General features: G+C 49.0%; 2 protein-coding genes across 4 annotated transcripts; one reads left to right on the forward strand and one right to left on the reverse strand.

The window, feature by feature from the left end:
* The first annotated feature begins 442 nt into the window (after window positions 1-442).
* Window positions 443-3,650, forward strand: LOC110307420 (protein TCL1B4-like). Its single transcript, XM_021179664.3, has 3 exons — window positions 443-589; window positions 2,523-2,693; window positions 3,606-3,650. The coding sequence occupies exons 1-3, from the start codon at window positions 443-445 to the stop codon at window positions 3,648-3,650; spliced, it is 363 nt and encodes a 120-aa protein (XP_021035323.1).
* An 11,435-nt stretch (window positions 3,651-15,085) lies between these two features.
* On the reverse strand, window positions 15,086-20,889 carry Tcl1a (TCL1 family AKT coactivator A). 3 transcript variants are annotated; one of them, XM_021179758.1, is made up of 4 exons: window positions 20,770-20,889; window positions 16,366-16,536; window positions 15,296-15,417; window positions 15,086-15,245 (listed from the first exon to the last, which is right to left on the reverse strand). In XM_021179758.1, the coding sequence occupies exons 1-4, from the start codon at window positions 20,887-20,889 to the stop codon at window positions 15,086-15,088; spliced, it is 573 nt and encodes a 190-aa protein (XP_021035417.1). The 3 variants fall into 3 exon arrangements, with proteins under 3 accessions (XP_021035417.1, XP_021035418.1, XP_021035419.1); XM_021179759.1 differs by lacking the exons at window positions 15,086-15,245; window positions 15,296-15,417 and adding an exon at window positions 15,942-16,001; XM_021179760.1 differs by lacking the exons at window positions 15,086-15,245; window positions 15,296-15,417 and adding an exon at window positions 15,968-16,001 and having other exon boundaries at window positions 16,415-16,536.
* Window positions 20,890-22,751: the final 1,862 nt, after the last annotated feature.

Raw genomic sequence — 22,751 nt, forward strand, 5'->3', positions numbered from 1 at the left:
ATAGCAGTAACAAAATTACAGTTAGGAAGTAGTCAGGAAATAATTTCATGTTTGGGGGTCACCACAGCAGGAGGAAATGTATTATAGTGTCCCAGTGTTAGGAAGGTTGAGAACCACTGTGCTAGATCCAGAGGGTCAGCTGACAGGAGAGTTCCTGATGAAGACATGTTGGAGAGGTGGTGTCCAAAATAATTCCCTGAAGTCTGGACAAGGTACAAAGAGAAAGTTCTTCCGCAGGCAAGGCTGAGACTTCAGGGCACCGAGGTCTGCAGTGGGCGAGACTGAGACGCTCAAGGCACCTGGTGAGTTGAGCTTCTGGCCCAGGTGCCAGAGCAAGGTTTCTTATTCAGCCCTGACCCTTGCTCTACCTGTGGTGAGTTCTCTGTCCTGCCCCTCTCTGAACCTCATTTAAGAAGGCAGGCAACCGGATGGCCTCATTACTATGGCTGCTTCAGTTTGTTTTCCCAGGATACCATTCCCACCATGCTTCCTGGTCTGCATAAGAGATGACATCTATGAGGATGAAAATGGTAGACAGTGGGTAGCTGCAAAAGTGGAAACTTCTTCCCATTCACCATATTTCAGCAAGGTGAGTGTCAGGGCTCCAGTCAGGTTACCCCCCAACTCTTACCTTTGTGCGCTAGGCTGTGTGTGTGTGTGTGTGTGTGTGTTTAGGTAGGTGCTATTATTGCCGTGTCAGAAAATAGCTGATACCTATCTCTGAATAGAACCATGTCTATACCTAGGCCCCTGCCCTGGAGCTTGCTTGGAGGCCTCACAGGTCCAACTAATACACAGATGCAGAGCCCTAGCAGTGAGGACTCTGTTACAGATAGTCAGAGAGAACATGCTGAGAAAACTTTGTTAACAACAACAACAAAAAGCTGGGCTTTGTGGAATAAGTAGGAGTTCTACAGGTCATTAAAAAAACAAAACAAAGCAAAATAAATAAAAAACCAACTCTGGTGCAAGGCAGATTACCTCGAAGGAGCAAATGTGAGTGCAAGCACTAGTTTCCGAATTTGCTGCAAATCATAATTCATCTGCTGCTGTTGCTCCCAGACTTGAGTGGCCTGAAGAAGTGTTTGACAGAGAAGGGATCCTTACACTAGGAGCTGACTAGGGGACTTGGGGGAAGTCCTAAATGGGTTATGTGATCTGCTGGTGATATAGAGACCCACACTGCTGGAAACCTGCTCTGGACCATGGCTTTAGTCCACAGCAGGACCTTGGGGGCTAAAACACTCTCTAATGGAAGGCCCTGGGAATCAAAACTGCTCCCCAGGGTTGTGGAAAAGACCATGGGCCCCCTCCCCTGCTCTGGAGGTGGGGAGGGAGTGGGGATGTTAGGACTGTTTGACTGCCACAGTTTTCCTGCACCCCATGCCCTGTGCTACCTTCTCCTGCCCAGCAGCCTTTCCCTGCACTTCCCTTGACTTCCACAATACCTCAGCCATTTTGTTGATGTAAGTTGCTTGGCCCCCTCTGCCTTGCCCATTCTTTGCTATCCCCCTTCTGTCTACCCTGACATCACAACACAAGCAGAAGGGACAAAGTTTGCGGACCTTAGGATGGCAGCCAGGAAAATGACTCCCCACAGTGTGACCTATCAAAGTGTGTGTCTTTAGCTTAAGAAAACAAAAGGCATGGATCAGGTAGAGAGGAGGACGCTGGTAGGAAGTCTGTGACACACTTTGTGGTTTGTGGTCATGCTTGGCACTTGGTTATGGTTTTTAGGAACTCTTTTACTTTGTGGCTTTCTGTGTGGGCTCAGGTTTACCTTTTGCATCTATGAATGGTGCATGATGTTCACCATCAACCCTTCAGTGCATTTCTTTTGGTAAAGCCATTGCCCCCTGGTGTGTGTGTGTGTGTGTTCTGTGTGTTTGTGTACATACTTGATCATGTGTGCATATGTGTGTGTGTATACAATTGTGTGCATTTGCATGTGTGTGTGTGTGTCTGTGGAACGTTCAGATGAGCTGCCCTGTGACTTTCTTATTCCCTTGATAAAACATCCTTCCCTAAATCTGCAGTTACACTGGCAGCCAGCCAACTTCAGTGGTCCTCCTGCCTCAGCTCCCCAAGCACTGGTGCAAATATCACTGTAGCTTTTTACTTGGGTGCTGGTGATTCAATCTTAGGGCCTCCTGTCTGTGCAGCAGGTGCTCTTATCTACCGAGGCATCTCCTCACTCGGTCTTATTTTTCAGAAGAGAATTTTGAAAACTCTTGAAATGGCCAAGACAGAGCCCCAAGAGGTCATTTAGTGCCATGAAAGGCACTGCCAGCCTGGAGACAGTTGCTACTTTGTGGGAGATACCCTGGGGTTGAGCAGGGGTGGTAGAAGAGAGTGCCAGAGTGGCAGAAGAGCAGCAGACACCCCAGGCCCTGAGGAACAAGACCTAGGTGCTGGAGACAAGGCTGTGGCTAGGGGTGTTGACCACTGCAGCAAACAACCCAGTCTTAGTCATGGAGGACGGAACCCTGCTCCTAATGTACTGCTCTCTCTGTTCCCTTCAGATCGAAACATGTGTAACTGTCCACTTGTGGCAGATGACCACACTCCCCCAGGAGCCTAGTCCCAAATCTCTCAAGAATTTCAACTTTCTACCCACGAAGTGGAGATTAGAGTCCAGGAATACATACCGGGGATCAGATGCCATGCACTGGAGACTACTGAATCATTCCCAGGCAAGTGTTTGCTACCTCAAGATAAAAGCTGCAGCATGTATCCCATGCTTTTCATTCTGACCCAACCCTGAGAGGTTCTTCTCCCCCCCGCCCCCCACCGCTGCCCCGTGACCCAATGTGGCCTTTTGTCCATTTTTAGTGGACAGTTGGGGTGTGTCATATGAGAAAACTTTTTGGGGGGAGATAAGACAAATTCAAGTACCCAGCACAGATTGGGAACCCACAACAGACCAAAGTATGCACAGCACTGAAGCCCAACTTGGTGAACCAATGTACTTTACTGGGTTATATACAGGAACACTGGTGAGAGGTCACTCACAGGAGCAGAAATGACTCAGTTGGCTGCATCACCAAAGCCCACCACAGCCTTGGTGACAGACAGTTCACAAAAGCTGGTTCCTTGAAGCACACTGTCCAGCCTACAGTCAGCTAACAGGTTGGAGAGTGTCCTTTCCAGGTGCCTCCTCTGGTCTAAAGCTCTTCCAGGCAGCTTGGCTGGTCAGCTTCTTCTGTGTTCTTTTGTCTGAGTCTTTGAGGCTTGAATCTGCTGCTTCTGGTAGGGAGGGCCAGTGTGATTCTGCTCAGTTTCAGGAAGTTCTTAAAGCTACTTTTGTTGTTGTTACTTCCCTGCTTCAGGAAGTGACTGCTATGAAAGAAAGGGTCAGAGGGAAGGAGAGAGGGGGCAGAGAGGGAGATGGAGGAGGGAAGAGAGAAGGTAGAGAGAGAATGCCCATGGGGACACTTCTGCCGACTGGTGTAGGTGTGAAAGTAATGCTTCCCTCTGGCTACAGCATCTAGACACCAGGTCCCCTTTTGCTCCTTGTCCCTTCCTGCTGCCTCAGGTCTGAAGGGGTCACTAGGGCTGGCTAGATTCACCTTACAGGATCCTGATGGCTGTTCCCTTTCCTGTAGTTTTATGGTCCAGAGGAACTGGTCCTGATGCTGGATTCAAGGTAACTGACTAATGGAAGATTCTGGGAAGGTTTGTCAGGGTCAGTGTCCACGACCCTCACTGGTGAGGTCACACAGGTAGCTGCTGACTTTCCCTCTTTATAGGAAGACAGTGCTGGCATCTCTCCCTGAGCTTTCCTGGTGTAACACACACAGGAAGCACAGGACCTCACTGGGATGAACTAAAGTTACCGCTCAGCCCTGGGGGAAAAAACCTGAATGTTCTGTGTTCCACATCATAGCTAAGCAAAAGAGCACTGGGTGTTGGAATTGTGGGTCCTATGATCTCAGAGCCCTATGATCAGACTAGAATCCAGTGACTCTGGCTCTCACGTTTAATCATACAGTGCTGTGTGATCCTGGCCACGGGGGACCTACATTGGGCATCTCCCCCTGCTTGGTAGCAGCTCTCCCTGGCTGTGTAGATCTTGGACCATGGGCAGGGCTGGCTGGAGCCCAAGCCTTGGATCTAGGACCCAGTTCTGCAGGAATCCACTAATCAGTGTCTCATTTGCCTTCTACAGGTCTTGATAGCCTGGCTGGAGCCTGCCCCTGTGCCCTCAGGGCAGACTTTGCACCCACCCCTCTGCTTGTTCCTCAAGTTTCTAGTTCTTCAGCACCTCCCGCCATGGTCAGACCTACTTTTTACATGATCTACTTTTTGTGAGCCTGGCCTATCTGTGTCCTGACCTTTCTCCCTAGCTGGAGACAAACTGCATCTTCTCTTGCTCACTTTGTGCCTCTGACCCTGACCTTATAGATGGCTTTTCTCAAGACCCCTCTTCTCTTCAAAATCCTACACCTGGGCTTCTAGTGCCTTGTGTGGCAGGAGATTTGTCCCCATTTACCTTAGGAGTTCTAGAGGTGCCCCTGAAGGAAGTCCAGATAGGGACTCTATGCCCTGTGGGCCTCTGAGCCATCACTGGCAAGAAGTTCACCTGGTAATGGGTAGAGGACACTCAGTGCTCAGTAGCTTGAAGGCACAGTGGGAGACTTACAGAGAACATCTGCAGGACTTGTCCAGGTGCTCAGTTTCTTGGCTCCAGGAAGTGATGCTGACTCTAGGCCCCTCCCACCCCAACTTGTTTTTAACTAATTAAACTTTACTGTTTTTACTTAAGATTCTGTGCTGAGCAGGTCTGTGTTTATCCAGGCTCTAGTGCAGAAAGCAGAAGCTGGTGGGGGTCAGGGGAGGAGGTTTAGAAGAGAGGCTGTGTGGGAGTGGGTAACCCTGCACTGAGGACAGGCATGAAGAAGTGATGAGAAGTGGAAGAAGGGAGAGTGGTCAGTGATGGAGCCGACAGTGTGTCACTGCAGGAAGCCCGGTACTACACTACCCACTGTGGGAGGAAGTGTCATTGCACAGGAAGACACCAGGTGATGCAGGGAGCAGTAGGGAGGGGACCCAGGCCAGGTTCTGGGAGTATGTCCTTTAGCTGATCTCCAGGAAAGGTACTCCCTCCCTCCCAAAGCCTCCAGCAGAAAGAAGGTGTAACTTTGCAGCCTGAATCTATAGAGGCCCTTCTAGCTAACATGCTTGCTAAGCACACCCAGAGCTGTAAGTTTGATCCCTCAGTATTGCATAAACAACGTTCCAAGTTGGGCAGTAGTGGTGCACGCCTTCAATCCTTGCACTTATGAGGCAGAGGCAGGCATATCTCTGAGTCGAGGCCCGCTTGGTCTACAGAGTGAGTTCCAGGACAGCCAGGGCTATACAGAGAAACCGTATCTCAAAGAAAAAAAGGAAGGAAGGAAGGAAGGAAGGAAGGAAGGAAGGAAGGAAGGAAGGAAGGGAGGAAAGAAGGGAGGGAGGGAGGGAGGGAGAGAGAGAGAGAACGAAATAAGAAAGAAAAGAAAGGAAGAAAGGAAGGAAGGAAGGAAGGAAGGAAGGAAGAAAGAAAGAAAGAAAGAAAGAAAGAAAGAAAGAAAGAAAGAAAGAAAGAGAAAGAAAGAAAGAGAAAGAAAGAAAGAGAAAGAAAGAAAGAGAAAGAAAGAAAGAGAAAGAAAGAAAGAAAGAAAGAAAGAAAGAAAGAAAGAAAGAAAGAAAGAAAGAAAGAAAGAAAAACTGTATCAAACTGGGTTTGGATTCCCATCATTTGGAAGGTAGAGGTCAGAGTATCAGAAGCTCAAAGTGATCTTTGTCTATGTAGTGAGTTCAAAGCCAGCCTGGCAGCCTGGGCTACATGGTGTTTCAAGTCTCTCTCTCTCTCCCTCTGTGTGTGTGTGTGTGTGTGTGTGCGCGCGCGCGCGCGCGTGTGTGTTTCTGTCTGTCTGTCTCTTCTCTCTGTCTGTGTAGCTCCAAGAACCCTGAAACCATCTCTGAAGCCCCAGCTGGCCTTGAACGCACAGAGATCCAACTACCTCTGACTCCCAAGTGCTGAGATTAAAGGCATGCATCATTACCACCTGGCTGAGACATTGTATTTAAAGATAAAACTGTGTAGAAAATGTAGGGAATTATGTTCATGATCTGTGAGAAGTAAAAACCCCAAACAAGATACCAACAGCAGCACACACATTGTTAGTCCATCACTGGTACAAAAACAAATGGCTCTGGGGAGTCTCCCAGGACAGAAACATGAGCAGAGCAGCCAACAAGAGGAGATAGGAAACCCAGAGATACCTTTATTCTGGGCCTTAGAGATAATCCTGGACCTAGAGGGATGTTTGGTGGCTCTTAGGGCAAGCCTGAGCCATCTCTGGACCTCTTCCTGGCGCAGGATTTCTGAAGTGGGCACCGAGGACATTTGGGCCAGATCCTGCTTTGTCTTGGGCTGTTCTGAGCAAGCACACAGGGTGAACAGCAGCATCCCTACCATCTGCCCACTGAACTAATGGTGCCTCCAGACACTGCCACATGTTTGGAGGTTGAGAGTTGAGATGGCTTCCAGTTAAGTATACTACCCTTGAGATGTACTGGTATATGTGGGCAAGAGATCAGTATACGGAGGGTGCTCAGAGCCATAAGGGTTACGCTGCAGGAGTGACCAAGCCTTGTAGCCTGATACTGTCTCTTCCTGTGAGCAGCTGAGTTGATCTGGGACACTGGTTCCTAGGAAGTTTTCCTCCCTGGGTAGCCTAGGTGGTAACTTGACTAGGGTCAGAATCACTTAGGTGGCTATTGAGTCATGTCTCTTCATGTGTATTGAGTGTGTTTCCAAAGAGAAATAGCTAAGGGGGAGACCACACTGTAGGAGGCACCCTCTCCATGGGCTGCAGGTCTACATGGAATTAAAGGTAGGGAAAGTGAATGCCACATGAGATCCAGCCTCCCCATTTTTGCTTCCTGCTCGTCCACGAAGTGAACAGCTTTCTCTTGCTGCAGGTTCTTCCTGCCTGCATGTCCTGCCCCAGTGATGGTGTTACCCAGCCTTGGGATTGTACTCCTAAACATCACTTCTGAAACAAACGGTGTGGGGCACAGAGAATGGCGGAGGGGGTAGGTTCCATTCAAACCTGGACTGGGGTTAACAGGGTAGACATTGTCCATCTTAGAGGAGCAGATCCAAAAGTATTTTTACTTAAATAGGAAAGGCTTTGGCTAGAAGAAATAAGACATACCAAAGCCAGTGATGGGAAGGAAGAATTGGAAGTTTGTATGAGTTCAGTGCTGTGACCAAAACCCTGGATGCAGATGTCTTACAAAAGGGAAAGTTTTTGCTTTGCGAGGGGCATGTGTGAAACACTTCAGTTCATATCTTGGATCTCACAGCTCATGGGATGGCATACCTACATTCATGATGCCCCCGCTCCCAACACTATCATAACCTCCCCAGAGATGTGCCTCAGTCTCCCAAGTGTGGAGAGTCTAGTCCAAGAGGAAGCCATCACAGGGTGAGAGAGAAGAGTAACTGAGTTCCATCTCCTCTCTCATGGTGAGACTTGAGAGATGATTTGAGCAAAAAGTGCACTTTTCTAATTATACAAGAAGTTCTAATGTATAGCGAAGGCTGTGTACTTTATTATGAGGGAAATAAGCTTCTCAAATACCTTTGAGCCCAGAGGGGAACCCAGCAAGTTCCATGTTTATAAATTCAAAGCATAATAAACACGGGAGCTTTCTTTGCATACAAAGTCAGAAAGAAAGCTAATGGAAAAAAAAAATCACTTCAAATGCTCCGTGAAGCAGATTTTAAAACACAAGTCAGGCATCGCAGAAAAGGCTTAAACGGAAAGGCAGCTGTACTGAAGGTTAGTCCTGCGACCTGAGCCTTTCAGTTCTAGACTGCAGTTTTGTTCTGTATAAAACTGGATGCAATAAGTAGACAAAGATTATTAAAAGAGCTTGAGCTATTATTTCAGAAACCTTAGGTTAATGTAAAGATGTATTTTCCAAATTAACCTAGAAATACAGTAAAACAAAACGTTAAATGTGTTTTTGATGAATCGGATCCTGATATTAATGTGGGACTTGCGTGCTCCAGCAAAGCTGGGGGAATTCTGGGTGAGAGGAACAGGAAATGGCAGAGTAGCATCATCAGACATGACCCAGGGACTCACAGCAGGTTGTGTCAAAGGCACAGGAGAGGCTGAGAGAGCAGGCTGCCACACACAGGAATGGCATCCACACACCAGGTCTGAGCGGACATGGAGTCCATGTGAGTGTCAACATTACTCTGTGCTAAAGACTCTGACAGGCAAGGAATACAAGTGTCCCTCATTTCTTCATTCTTGCTGAGCCCTACGTGGAAGATGCCAGTCCCATACCAGAGTTAAAGTAACACTTATTAATACCAGGGAGGGGTGGGGGAGGGGGCGGTCCAGGCTCACTGTTATCTCTTATCACGGAACCAAATGTTGGACAAGAAACTACTTAAAGACAAGGTTATTCTGGCCTATGGTTGGAGGGAGTACAGTCCAGCGTGGTGCAGAAGGCAAGGTGGTCCACAGCTCTGTGGTGGCCGAAATGTGACTTAGCCTGTTCACATCTTGGTTGATCAGTAAGTGAATGAGTGGGGGGTGGGGGTGGGGGGAGAGAAGGAGGGAGGGAGCTGGAGCGGGCAGACTGGACACAGGCTGGGCTGCGACCCTAAAGGGATTTCCCTTCCTTGCAAACCTCTTGCATAGCTAGACTTTATCTCCTAAAGGCTGCACAGCCTTGCAAAACAGAACTGCTGGCTCAAACACAGGAGCCTATGAAGGCCTTTCACTCTTAAGGCAGACCACAGGCTGCCTTAAGGAAATCTATGCAAATCACCATCTTCCTAGTCTCCCCTGCAATCCCCTTACCTCGCAGCCCAAGCCCCTGGCTTCCCCCATTTCCACCATTTCTAACTCCTAGTCCACCTTTAAGTATTTCCTGGTTTCTTTGACTCTCCATTTCCTTGCCATGGCTCCTGCCTCACTGGAGACTTAAATACATGTGTATCCTTTTCTTAATGTATTTTGTGTTAACTGAACTCTCCTGGAGGGCCCAGAGCCTTAAAAGGGTAGATGTGATATTTTGTTTCCCCAATACAACTGGGGCAGCATTTCAAGCTGCGGACAAAGGATATATTAAGCACTATACAATTTGTAACAACTGGCTAACTTCTAATCCCAGCATTCCGACTACAGAAGCAGGTGGCTGGTTCTGACACTTGAGGCCAGTGCTTGTTCTGCACAGTGAGCTCAGGCCAGCGACAGCTCCATACATATTGAGATCCTGCTGAAAAGAAAAGAAAAGGAAAGAAAGAGAAAGAACAAAAGTAACAATTGGCTAGCCAGAAATTTACAAAAACTTATATGGTTATATTACAGTTTCATTTTTTAAATGAGAATGAATCCCAGATGGACTAGCGATTTAAGCAAAGGAAATTACAAAGTACTTGCGAAAACATAAACCCCAAATTACAGATAAACCCTTACTGGGAACATTAAACATAGACCACACAAAGGAAGCATGCAGCGCTAGTGACTGAGTATATTAAAAAATGAAAATTTTCTGTGTAGCAGGAAGAAAAAACAAAACAACAAAAAAATGTAAAAAAGCCTCAGAAACAAGCTAGCCACGGTAAAAGGGTAAATAAGAATGTGGATAGACCTCAGCCACAGATTCCTTCCCTGACTACAGTAAACGGATTCTTTGCCAGGTTCCAAACACATCCATCCCTCTGTAACACCCAGGCTCCACACCCCTTCTCCCGAATTATCACCAGGTAACATGCCGAACTGGCAGAGCCCACCTTGCCGTTTTCTAATCTAGACACAGAGATAATAAGCAGACCAAACAACAATCAAGACCGGCTGGCAGTATTCATTTTGATTTCTTGACTGTAAACCTCAGAAGGTCAGAGTCCCTGCGGTTGTATGTGACTTTCCTAGTATGTTTAATTTTTTTTTAAGGTCTCAGATGGCCCCTTGGGTTTCTGTCTTAGACGCCTCATGCCCTTCTCTTATATTCTTTGTTAAAAACCAACAGGCTCAATTGGGAGTCTCCTGTACCCACCATTCGAGGTCTGAGCTTGCCTGGATGTATCTGTCTCCTTCCTGTGACATCCGAGAAACACAGCAAGAGCAGCCATGGTAACAGGCACACAGCAGAATCTGCTGCTCTGGACAGGGCACTGGCCCATACCTCTGCCTGCCTCACAAATTGCTGAGTCTCTGGAAGCTAGGACTTCCATGTCCTGAATTAGTTTCCCAGGACTATCCTACTTAGTTCTAGGAACTTGCGACAGCAGACTAGGGACTGGAAGTATCAAAATCAACAGAAAAGCAGCCCATTGGTAGAGGAAGTGTGGAAACCCCTCCCCACCTGGGCATCCCACTAAGGAACAAGCCTGTGATACACAAACCTAGAACTGGGTGCTATGTAAATGTCCTTTAAAGGGTCATGCCCCTGGAGATCCAGGGCTTTGGGGGAGCTCACTAGCCCACTCCCCCACAGGTACCTAGAAGGCTTTCCCTTTCTTAATGAGCTGTCTCTATGTCTAATCATGTGTCCCTGGTCCAATTCCCTCCAATAGGAACCTGGATAATAGGAATCTGGCAGATGCCTCAGGGACTCAGGCCTCGAACAGACTCAGTGGCAGCAAGAAAGCTGATAGCAAGGTGTGGACAGAGCTGGTATCTTCGGAGGACGCTCTCCATGGTTGTGCACAGCTGTTATCTTCCCTGGGGCATTCCTTCTGAGCCTAAGTCTCAGTCTCCTTCCCTCACCAATCATAGGGCCCAGCAGATGACCCCATTTTGCCCCAATCACTTCCTCATAGACCCTGTCCACATTCACATATATTCTAAGGGCCTCGGAGTTAGGTAGGGATGGGGGACACACAATTCAGGCCCATTCTCCCTGGATCTTTCCTCTCATAAACATCTCAGGGCTCTCCCTACTCCTTCATCCTGGCGAAAAAAGTCTCCCCGTGAGTAACTGACATACTGGCCCCCAGGAAGCCTCTCTTTTGGGATAGTTGATCTCAATTGCCCGACTTGACTGGAGTGCATCTCTGGGTGGGTGGGGCTGTGGGAGTATTTCCCAAAAGGATTAGCTAAGTGGGGAAAGCTCTCTCCCAGGATGGTCAGCACTTTCTGGCAGTGGCCCAGATATAAACAAGTCTGAGGAGAAGCCCTAGAATGGTGGCACATGCCTTTAATCCCAACACTCGGGAGGCAGGGGCAGGAGACTCTGGGAGCTCAAGGCCAGCCTGGTCTACATACTAAGGTCCAGGATGGTCAGGGCTACATAGATGCTTGTCTCAAAGACCAAAACAAACAGGAAGAGGAGAGGGGAGAGGGGGGAGAGGGGAGAGGGGGGAGAGGGGAGGAGGAGGAGAAAGAGGAGGAGGAGGAAGAAAAAGAAGATAGCAATGTCATCTGAGGGGAAGCAACACTGGTTTCCCCTGGTCGCCATCCAGAAGAGGAGCTTGTCTCCAGGAAGATTTCACACATTTCTAATAACTTGTCAGACCAGCTTGCTTGACAGACTACTAGACAGGACCTCACTGCAGACTGCTTGGCTTGCCCACCTCTGGTCCTCTGGGTCATTCTAAAGGCCAGGTTAGGCCTCTGGGTGGATTTAGGCTGTCACTGGATCTCTTTGTTCCTTGTCTCAATGCTGATGGTTGGATTTCCCTTTTCTGCTTTTCATTATTATTCCATTGGTCTACTGAGAAAGGGTGGTGGAGCCTGGCTTGTTTGGAAGCTGCCAGGGCTCACACTCCGACCCTAAAGGCTTCCGTAACACCTTCACTGCCAGTAATTTTGTACCTTATAATGTAATGTAATACTAGACCAGGAGTCAAAGATTTGGCTTATGGGCCAAATGTAGCCAGGCCTTGCTTTTATAAATAAAGTTTTATTGAACATAGCCACACTTAGCATTTATGTATTATCTATGGTTCTCAAAACAATGGTAGAATTGAATAGTTACAAAACCCCAAATATTTACTACCTGGCCCTCTATAGAAAAGTTTTGCCCTAGGCTTCTTTAATTAGCTTCGCTTCTTTTATTCTTGTCCCTTTAGAGTCTACTCTGCACACAGCGGCTGGAGGTCATCCAGATACAGTCTTTCCTGAGCCTCTTAGCAGCATAAATCTTTGTTCTGAATGGCAAGGCCTGCCAGGCTCCATGCACACCAGGCACCCTAGCTGACCCTTGAATGCAGGATATTAACATCTCTCCCTCTTTACGTGTTACCATTTTAGAGAGGCCTTCAAGGCCCTGTCTCCTTTATGGCTCCTCCTTCTTGCATGCAATAAATGCACTGCCTTCTCTTCCGGTTATGAACCAAAGGCAGAGAACCCAGCAAGTGACCACTGGTAGCCAGAACAGCATATATCCCAGCCACACCCGGACCAGACCCCCAGTGATTTGGGCTAACAGCTGGTCTCTGGGTCCACATCTAATCTGGAAATCGTGGGTAACGAGAGCATCCCATTTCCACTGAAAAACAAAACTACAGCAAAGTTAAAAATTGCAGTTGGCTTTGGCGATTCTAGAAGCAGTAAGCTCTTGTTTCCTATAACAGAAGAAACAAGTTGACTTTACAGACATGAAAGGGATGAAGAAATCAGAATCCAGTAGATTGGCAGTTTCTGTCGGTCCTCTGGGAGGGACTTCCTCATCATGTCTGTGTGGATATTTGGCTGTGCTCTTTCCTGACTTCTTGGCAGGCCAAGGAAACAATTTAGCTGCAGTTGCCCACATTAGCACAAGTGATTCCATTCTGGTGCTGCTGTGTGCCCTCCACAGGAGCCCCACCCTAACAAAGCCTTTGCAAGTTTCTGTAGAAGACTTAAAGGAGATATGATAAACTGCACTATCAGCACACTGCAATCCCTTTAAATACTGTGTGTGGTATATGTGCAGGAAGTGTGCACACACGTGTGTGATTGGACGCCAGAACCCCTAGGGATATCATGCTAAAATGAAATGAGCCAGTCCCAACAGGATGAATCCTGCATGCTTTTTCTATTTACAAGGGACACCTGAAGCAGATCTCAGGAGCTGAAAGTGGTGACTGTGAAAAGCAGGATAGAGAGCGCTGACATCCAGAAGGCATTTGAGGAAAAAAAAGTTCTGAAACCTGCTATAAAAACAGTGCTCATAAAGTTCACAAAACCACACTATACCCTCAGAAGTGTACTGAAGGCGGAGTTCACAGCAGGTGCTTTTTATCACAGTGAGTTTGGGGTTGGAGGATGGGGAAATCCCATGCAAACTTTAGGACCTGGGAGCAGGTCCTCAGCGTGCACATGAAAGCCTGGACACAGGAGGGCACACGTGTAATCCCAGAACTGTGGAAAGGCAGAAACGAGTCCTGCGTGAGGAGTCTCGGGGTGTCCTGGGGCAGGATGTCCAAGGTCTTGGTGTCTCAAACAAACTGGACAAGACACAGAGTAGCGAGAAAGCCCAGGATACATCCTACAGTACGGGACGGGGCTTCAGAAAACACATTTTCTGAGCAGGCGACCATGTGGGGAAAGGGCATTGGGCAATTTCTTGCCATTTGACAATGAGATGCATGATTTTAGATGACATGTGTGTGTGTGTGTAGAGAACCCTAACAAAGCTTATCTCCTAGGTGGTTGGGTTTGTTTGACACACATTCTCTGTATAGCACTGACTGTCCAGAAACTTATGCAGATCAGGCTAGTCTCAAACTCAGAGATCCACCTGCCTCTGCCTCCCAGGTGCTGGGGTTAAAGGAGTGCACAGCCACCCCCTCCCACCCTCCCAGGTAAATTTTGATCCTATCAAGTTAACAATGATCACATGCATTGAATCCACCCAGTATAGGTGAGGGGGAGGAGAGATAGGAAATGAGAGGTGGTGGATTTCTTATACAATTTTCTTGCTGTACACTCAAGAGTACTTCCCTTTCCTTATCCAACTGCATCTTTGGGGCAGCTCTGAGGACTAGCTTCATAGAGAGATGGGAAGGAAGCAAGGTGCCCTGTGGCCCTTTCTGGCTCCTTTTCTAAGATGTCCCTTGTATTCTGAGGCCCTACTTATAAGGGGAGCAGGAGGGCCAGCAGGCCATGAAAACCAGCCGAGAACAGGTCATGGGTGGTCTAACCTGTGACTGGGCTAGCCTGTGTCTGAAGGGCATGGGTATGGGGAGGGCTGGGATGAAGTGTCAAGGGGAGTTTCATGTGAGGAACCGCTGGGATTGAGAAATAGGACAGACCCTTGGAATGACACACCTGGTCAGCATCCAGACCTGAAGGCGTTCAGGGTTTGAGGAGAAGGTAGGACCATACCAAGGGGGCTGCGTACCAGAACTGGCCAGTAAGGATTGTTTTGAGGTTGCTGCTGCTTCTAATGGTTCTCACATCATAATTCCAAGAGCACGAGAAATTTTAAAGTTCTACAAAGCTTTATTAAATCCAGCCTTATCTCTAAAATAGAACCACATAAAATCCCACACATTCCCTTTCAACATTCTTACTAGGAGACCAAGGCTTCCCTGGGTGACCCTGGCTTCTCTGGGAGACCCCAGAGCAGTCTTCTCTCCCTCATTTATTGGCATCTCGGTCAAGGATGGAAGCCGATTCGGCCCAACTTAGGTGAGTGAAATATTTAATCAGCGACAGGAAGTGCTTACACTAAATACAGAACCTGAACACCCAGAGAGGAAGCCCGCACACAGGCCCATCTGAGGGCCCTTCTGAACCAGCCCCACTGCCCGGCCTCTTGCTCTAGTGAGGCCATAGGCTCCACGTTTGCATAGCCCTGGCTGCAAGCACTAGGTTATAAGGAAGGGCAAGAGAGCTCTCAAGTCTAACACCGCTCTGCAATCAAAGCCTATGTTTGCTGGGTAGGTGGGGCTTCACAGGTCAGGTGGGTACAGGTCCAACACCTTGAGTGATGATGGCTGATCTGGGGCCTGGCCAGATTCCAATGACGAGGTCTTGTCCCTCATGGTGTATGTACTGCTGAGGGACCCGTGAGGGAGAAAGCAAGTTCATAAGCCAGAGACACTCGTTGTCATGTGAGGCAAGAGGGAAAGACGGAAGAGTCAATCAGCTAAGAAGATCAGAGGCACAGACACCACTGAGCGCCTAGAGGAGGTGAGGAGAACTGGGATCTTCTCTGGAGCCCCTTGCCAGGGAGTCAGCAGCGCTGAGGGACCAACCAAGGCAGCCGAGCAGGCAACAGCAGCATGGGAAGGGCAGCGTCTGGCCGAGCAGGCAACAGCAGCATGGGAAGGCGCAGCGTCTGGCCGAGCAGTTTTCTTCTTGGAGCCCAGTGTAGAGGAAAAAGGACATGACTAGCGAACAGAGAGAACATAAGTACCAACATCTCCCCTGTGGGGCCAGGCCTGGGCAAGGCAGACAGGAGCTGCAGGACCTGGGGAGAGGACAGAAGAGAAGGCAGGGTTAGAGGGACAGTCAAGGAGCAGGCAGTGGAGTTGCTGGGTGGGTGTGGTTACTCAATTCCTGATACTGAACCTCGTATCTCATGCCTAGGTCAGGGCCAAACACCGTGAAGAGAGTTGGGGGGGGAAGAGGAGAAATAAAGAAAATATCCAATTACAAAAAAAAAATCTCTGGAAAAAAAAAAAGAAGAAGAAATAGAGAAACCTGCTTCAGTGTTATCTGTGGATCCCCGGCTGAGTTGGTGGGATGGCCCAGCAGTCATCTCTTAGACAACCGATGGTGAACAAGGAATGGGTCACCTCGGGGGGGCCCTGTAGACATGGATGTAGCCGGGGCTCCTAAGGTGGTAAAGGAGAGACATGGACATGTCCAGGAAGCCCCTCCTACTCTAGGCAGCCTCTGAAGATAGCTGCCGGGGAGGGGTTGTCATGGCTTCCATAGAGAAGGGCCCTCCTTCCTTCTGATGGAGCTCAGGGGCGCTCACCAGGTCTCGGGTTATTCAGCGTTGGACTCCGAGTCTATCAGTTCAAGCAACATGTCCTCCACGTCTCTGAACTGAGGGCGGAGAAGGAGAGGGACAAGCGAGTGGTCAGACCAGCCCTGGGAATTCCCCTTTCTTTCTGGCTCAGCTTTCTTCAGCCTGGGTTAGTACTGGGTCCTGAGGTGAGGTGGCTAGCCCTCTCAACTGGTCTCAGTCAGTGACTACCACAGAGGGCTCCTTGTGCCAAGGGGTTTGGCTAAGACCTTAGATGATGGCTTCTTGTATCTTTCTAACCCTTAAAAAAAAGTCTGTAGTTAGCTCCCCTTCCATTAGCTTCTGGTACCAGGGTGGAGGGAATATAGAGCTAGCCCACACCAAGGCCGGAGACCAGGATCACTCAAGATCACCCACTCGGTCCTTGGGGAAAGCCGTGCTTGCCTTGATATGGTACAGGATCTGCCAATACATGGAGTCGCAGCTTCGGTACCTGTCCTTGGGGTACAGTTGCCACATTAAAGGCAGCTCGTAAGGCACCAGCTGACTGGGGGACATAGCTTCTCCCAAGGTGACATCTTCCTGGCGCAAGATCACCTGGAATTTTTCATTACTCTGCAGAGGAAGAACAGAACACAACTTCCGCCTCCTGCGTACCACCATCAGGCTCCTCCAGAGCCCAGCCACCAGCCATCTCTTCTGTCACTCAGGAGCCTGAGGACAGACACCACCTCTGGACTCAACTCCACAGGCTGCACATCGTCTTAGGGACTCTGGTTGGGTCAGGGTCTAGTCATTCAGGGTGCACGCTTTTCCTGCCAACCTCCTATTGCTGGGGTAAGCTATGCAGCCCTCCAGCTTGGTTTCAAGTGTGTGTGGGAAGGTCACCCACGTAGAGCAGAGAGTCATTTCTTAGACATCATCTACTTTTTCCTTTGCTTACTTATTTGAGACAACATCTCTTATTGGCTTGGGGTTCACCTAAAAACAACCACCCCCTTAAAAAAAACAAAACAACAAGAACAAACAACAAAAACAAAACTCAAACCAACCAAAAACTGAGCTCCAGAGACCGGAGTGCAGCTGACCTGAGTGCGGCCTCCCGAGCAATGTCTACCACACTAGCTTCCTCAACTTGAACTCTGGGGACCGAACTCCAGGCCTTATACTTACAAGGCAAACACTTTACCAACCTTAGCCAGCCTTGTCAGGGAGCTGACTTTTTGTGCACTGTCTGTCCCCTTTTAAACGAGGTATCTATCCGTGGACTCACTATGGGAACTATGAATGAAATGCACGGCCTTTTCTATCAGACGGTTAAATGAGACAAAGGAGTCATTACCTCTAAAGAGGTTGGCACAAAGCCCTGGGGCAAAAATCCCTCTGACAGCCCAAACTTTTCTAAGACCTAAGTATGTATTCAAGGTTGCAATCTGTTTTCAAAGTTGTGCTTGGCTTATCAACAGTGCAGCTCTGAGCCGTGTAAGGCTGAACTCTTGACCAACGGGTGTGGGACCCAGGACCCCTCTGGCACAAGCGACGAAACCTGCACAAACACAACTGTACGTCTTACTGAAATGGTGTGGATTGTGTGATCCTTTGCTGGAGACTGCCCCCCCCCATCCCATTTCCTAACACTTAAATCTGGTGACAGAAGCCGGGCGTGGTGGCGCACACCTTTAATCCCAGCACTTGGGAGGCAGAGGCAGGTGGATTTCTGAGTTCGAGGCCAGCCTGATCTACAGAGTGAGTTCCAGGACAGCCAGGGCTATACAGAGAGACCCTGTCTCAAAAACCAAAAAAAAAAAAAAAAAAAAAAAAAAAAAATCTGGTGACAGGCGGCATTTTCTCCATCATGGGCATGGCTCATCTGGACTAATGGCAACTGTCTCCTTAGTTACCGTCTTCAGATGCCAGGGTTATCAAATTCATGGCTGCTAGACTCGTGACACCTTCTCCTCGTGGGAAGAGGAGTCCGGGGGCCCATAGAAATCCACAAAGACTACACAAAGGCATCTTTGTCTCCTTCCCCTGTTCTGTTCACACCCTCTCCCGCCCCCCCATCCACTTCCTCTCAGCCACAATGTGATCCCTTGTTTGTGGGGTTCTCACTGTCTATACAGCAAGCCTCCCCAAATCCACAAAGAGCTAGCTTCCTTTTAAGGCAGCTCTTTGTTCAAATGTAAGTCTATAAAGAACATTACATAAGACCATGTTTAAGGGTAGAGACGAAACATGCAGTTTCATTAACGGACAGGAGTTAAGATTTGTTGTTCTAAAGCAGGGTCTCACCAGATCATTCTTGCCAGCCTGGAGCTTGCTCTATATGAAAGACTCCAAAACTCCCAAAGGGAGACACTCACTCAAGCCTCGGGGCAGCCGCGCACCCAAGAAGACACTGAGACCGAACTTAAGATGTATAGAGAGTAAGATTTAATACAGCAATGACAAGAAAGCACATAAAAAGCACATATACCAGATATCTGGGGTCGAAACTCATGCAGCCAGCAAGGTGCAGAGGAGATTCGGCAATTGGCCCAAACTTTTCACAGGCTTTTATAGGAAATAGCCAGGGGAAAAGTACAAGTTTTACGTCACCAAGGGGCTTTGCCAAGGGGCTTTACATAACCAAGGGGTCGTGTCCTATATTTTGGCAATGTACTCGATCTATTGGAACATTCTGGGGTAGTACCAGGAGGCCCCTATCTCAAAAATGTTCTTGGAACAGTCTTCAGTTAGGAGGGGTAGGACTAGGTTTGTTCCAGGAGACCCCTTATCTAAAAAATGTTCCCGGAGCAGTTTCCAATTGGGAGGGGGTACCTTGGGGTAAAAAGTTCAGGTGTGTTCCGGGAACAATCTCCAGATGGGAGGGGTAAGAGGACCCTGAGCTGAAGAGTTCATGGAGAGTTCAGCTTTTCTTCTTTCATATAGACCTAGCTGACCTCAGATTTACAGAGCTCCACCTGTCTCTGCCTCCCAAGTGCTGAAATCAAGGGAGAAATACCACATAGGCATGGCTATGCGACACCATGCAGAGTCAGTTCTTGTCCATCACGTGTGTCCTGGGAATCAAACTCAGGTCAACAGGCTTGGTGGCAAGGACCTTCTCAGTCACCTTGCCAGCTGCCGAAAATGAGTTTTAGCCATCAATTTGGGATGGAAAAAAAACAAAAACAAAAAATTCACCGCCTAAACACACAAAACAAGCCTGCCCCCCACCCCACCCCACCCCCAATACAAGCAAATCCGACAAGATAGCCTGGTTAAGACCTGGTGGGACCAAGTGGCACAGGCCTGCAGTGGGTACTACTCAGTGAGCTGAGGCAGGAGGATCCCAAGTTCAAGGCCTACCTGGGATACAAAGGGAGCTTAAGGTATCTAAGTAGCTAAGACCAAAGTCTCAAAACTGAAAGACATGTAAGGGCCGGGCTGCGGCTCTGTCTGTAAGGCACGGAGCCCTGGGTTTGTGCAGGGGAAGAGAAGCAACTTATAACTCCAAACAAGACGACTCAGAAACAGGACGCGCAACCACAAACTGTGTGCTGACCCCTGCTCCCCACTGTGCATTGCAGCACAACTCGTTTCTCCCCACACAGAACTCATCGCCAGCCTCGCCACTGCACTGGCTACCCGGTTCCCCATTGCATCACCTTCCCAAGAATAGGACTCCTACCATACTGTACCCTGCAAGCCCTGAGCGCAGACCAGTGTGTGGGCCTTACACTAAGCACTCACACCAGCTCACAGGAATGTGGTCCCCCCCCCCCCCCCGCCCCCAGGCAAGAACAGTCCCTGAGATCAGGTGAATCTGTTAAGTCAGATGGTGGTGCCAGGTGTGTAAGCGCCACCATTCACAGCCCATGAGTCAACAATCTAACCGCTGTTATCAATTACTCTCTTTTCCTTATTAATACAAGTGAACGCTCACATGTTTAAAACCCTGGCTTCCTCAGTCATGGGAAACAAGCCCTGCCCTGAGGTTTGCTCCCAGGCTCCTGATCAAACAGCGCCTATCACAGCTCTGGGCTATTCTCTGGTTCATGGTTTGGGTGAAAAGCTTGCCGTTAACCTGATATTTAAAGGAAATACCCACCCATGTTGTCTTCACACATCTGACTTAACGTTAAAAGAAAGAAAGAAAAAGAAAAACCAACTAGATATATGTAAATTTAGCATTGTAAAATGGCAGCAAGAGTGTAAATTCAAGAGCCCAGAATTGTGGCTCCACCGTTTGCTAGCGGTGTCCCGAGTCCGCTAGGCTCACAAGCTCCACCCTCTGCTAGGGGCACCCCACGTCTGCATCTGCGTCTGTGAGGCTCACAGGCTCCAACTTGGCTGGAGTGGAGACAGTTCCCAGGTCCTAGCGCTTCACACAAAATCTCAGCAGTTTGCTTTTAATGCGTTCTTTGGCTTCACAAGTGGAACACTTTTCCGGAAGGTGCCTCTACAAGAGATTTCTTTTGAACACCAACATTAAGACCCATGCCGAGGCTTCCGCACGCAAAAGGAAGTTAAATCTTATTACTGACAGTGGATACTACTAGCTACCTTAAAGATATTCCAATTTTGTGGTTTAGGAAAGCCTTGTTTCACCCCGAATGATAGTCACACACACACACACACACCAGGCAATGTGTGAGAGGGGCTTGTCCACTGAGCTCGGGGCGCTCCCACCCTCCTCCAGGCCCACAGGCCCGACTCAAACGACGTTCATCTGGGGTCTCCCTAGCCCTCCTGTTTCAGGCACAAGGGACCCTCTGTACCCTGGTCTCCTGCTACCAGGATCCCCCAGACCCAGACAGGGCACATCCCTGCTGCCCCACCTGCTAGCCCCATGGCGGTTGGTACCTTGATGACTACGGGCAGCCAGCTTCGACGAAACTCATCCAAGTACACGTGCTTCTCCCAGATCCACAGGCGGTTGGGGTGTGCGGGTGTCTCTGCCCTGTGTGCCCGCTGGGTAGCCATGGCATCCGATAAGAGCAAGAAGCAGAAAACTGCAATGCCAGTCCGTGATAAAAGCTACTTCCTACACGGTGAGCATGAGAAACGCGGCTATTTATCACCACCAGGTGTGGGCCTGTGCCCCCTGGAGCGAGGCAGGGCGGAACGGGGCGGGGCAGCGTAGTGTGGGTGGGGCGAACCACAAGGGTGGTATGCAGGACAACAAGGTGGACTTCTGGAATAGGGCCAAGGTCTAGGCTTGCAGACCTGACCCCGTCAAACCTAGGGTTCTTCAAGGCCCCCAGAAGATCTTGTTTTTCTCCAGCTACACCCGGCCACAGGAAAGGTCCTGTCAGGAAACACTGCCCTATGCTTCCCTTATGGTGAGACCCCTAGTCAGCTACTTTGCGTGACTGCTCAAGCCACACCCCGATGGCAGGCCATTCAGAGCGAGGTCCATCTACATATCTTCCTTCCTCTCGGGTTCTCTCTGTCACCTTCAGCCTGTCCTTTTTGGGTGTCCCAGTTTCCTTTGCAAAGTTCAGTCCCCTCCCTCTTCAGCACATGACTTTTTCCATGGCTCTGACGAGGCAGCTGTGGCCTTGTGAAACCAACTTTTGAAAACTTGGGTTTGCTGTCTTTGTGCTCGGACTTAGTGAACGCATCATTCCAGACCCACGCCTAAAAAGAAACCCTCCCAGCCCAAGATCAATGGGTTTGGAAAGTCTCTGAGTTGCTCAATCAAAACTGGCTCATTGTAAACAAATAAGGAAAAACAACCTCTCTTTATTTTACAGTAACTCTTGTCCATTAAGGCAATTAAGAAATTAATGGAAAACATGTAAAACCCAGTTCCAGGCGGGTTGCTTCAAACAGCCCTGCAGCTCACAGTTCTGAGCCTCACCCGCTGGTTACCTCTCACCCTCTCACTGAGGACCCGTGGAGGAAGCCGTTTGTGGTCTTTGGGAGGTCAGTGAATGATCAGGTGTGGACATCTGGTCAAATCTGCCAGATGTGCCAAGATGGGCTGAGGTCAGCCAGGTGTATTCAGATTAATGGGGGGTGGGGTGGGGGGGAGAAGAAAACAAAGCCGGGCGTGGTGGCACACGCCTTTAATCACAGCACTTGGGAGGCAGAGGCAGGCGGATTTCTGAGTTCGAGGCCAGCCTGGTCTACAAAGTGAGTTCCAGGACAGCCAGGCCTACACAGAGAAACCCTGCCTCGAAAAACCAAACCAAACCAAATCAAAAAAACACCAAAGAAAAGACTGAAACCCAGCAAGCACAGCTAGCTCTGAGGGACCTTGGCCTTCAGTATTCAGACTGGAGGCTTTCAGGCTGATTTCCCTGTAGATAGGCTCTTTGTCGCCAGACCCAGAGAGCTGCAGAGAAATGAAGACTTTTGGAATAAGCTTGGTGTGGAGGTTCTGGGCGAGCACAGCCTTAGCAATAAGATAGTTACTTCTTTTTTTTTTTTTTTGGTTTTTCGAGACAGGGTTTCTCTGTATAGCCCTGGCTGTCCTGGAACTCACTCTGTAGACCAGGTTGGCCTCGAACTCAGAAATCCACCTGCCTCTGCCTCCCAAGTGTTGGGATAATTACTTATTTTGAATTCATTATGTTGTGTTTGTATTTGGGGGGTACCTGCGATGTAGGACATGTTGGGGGTCGGAGAACAACACCTTGGAGACAGTCATCCTCTCCCACCCCGGGATTGAACTCAGGTTGTCCTTGGCTTGGTGGCAGACACTTACACTCACCAAGCCTTTCACCGGCCAAGTCCAGTTTAAATTGTACTGGTGGGCACAGCTTTCGTGGCAAGGGGAAGAGTTCCCTGGGAGCCAGGGTGGTCCAATTCAGGCACAGGCATGACCCCAGTAGCCAGAT

The sequence above is a fragment of the Mus caroli genome, unplaced genomic scaffold (genome assembly GCF_978045245.1).
Source record: "Mus caroli unplaced genomic scaffold, Mus_caroli_1 scaffold_14, whole genome shotgun sequence".
Lineage (NCBI taxonomy): Eukaryota > Metazoa > Chordata > Mammalia > Rodentia > Muridae > Mus > Mus caroli.

What these genes read in the sequence shown, in the direction of transcription:
- LOC110307420 (XM_021179664.3), top strand. Translation starts at nt 443, where the DNA reads ATGGCTGCTTCAGTTTGTTTTCCCAGGATACCATTCCCACCATGCTTC. An exon ending in ATTCACCATATTTCAGCAAG is followed by an intron (nt 590 to 2,522) that starts GTGAGTGTCAGG and finishes TGTTCCCTTCAG; the next exon opens with ATCGAAACATGTGTAACTGT. An exon ending in GACTACTGAATCATTCCCAG is followed by an intron (nt 2,694 to 3,605) that starts GCAAGTGTTTGC and finishes CCTTTCCTGTAG; the next exon opens with TTTTATGGTCCAGAGGAACT.
- Tcl1a (XM_021179758.1), bottom strand. Translation starts at nt 20,889, where the DNA reads ATGGCTACCCAGCGGGCACACAGGGCAGAGACACCCGCACACCCCAAC. An exon ending in AGATCCTGTACCATATCAAG is followed by an intron (nt 15,418 to 16,365) that starts GCAAGCACGGCT and finishes TCCTCTCCCCAG; the next exon opens with GTCCTGCAGCTCCTGTCTGC. An exon ending in TGGGCTCCAAGAAGAAAACT is followed by an intron (nt 15,246 to 15,295) that starts GCTCGGCCAGAC and finishes CTGCTCGGCCAG; the next exon opens with ACGCTGCCCTTCCCATGCTG.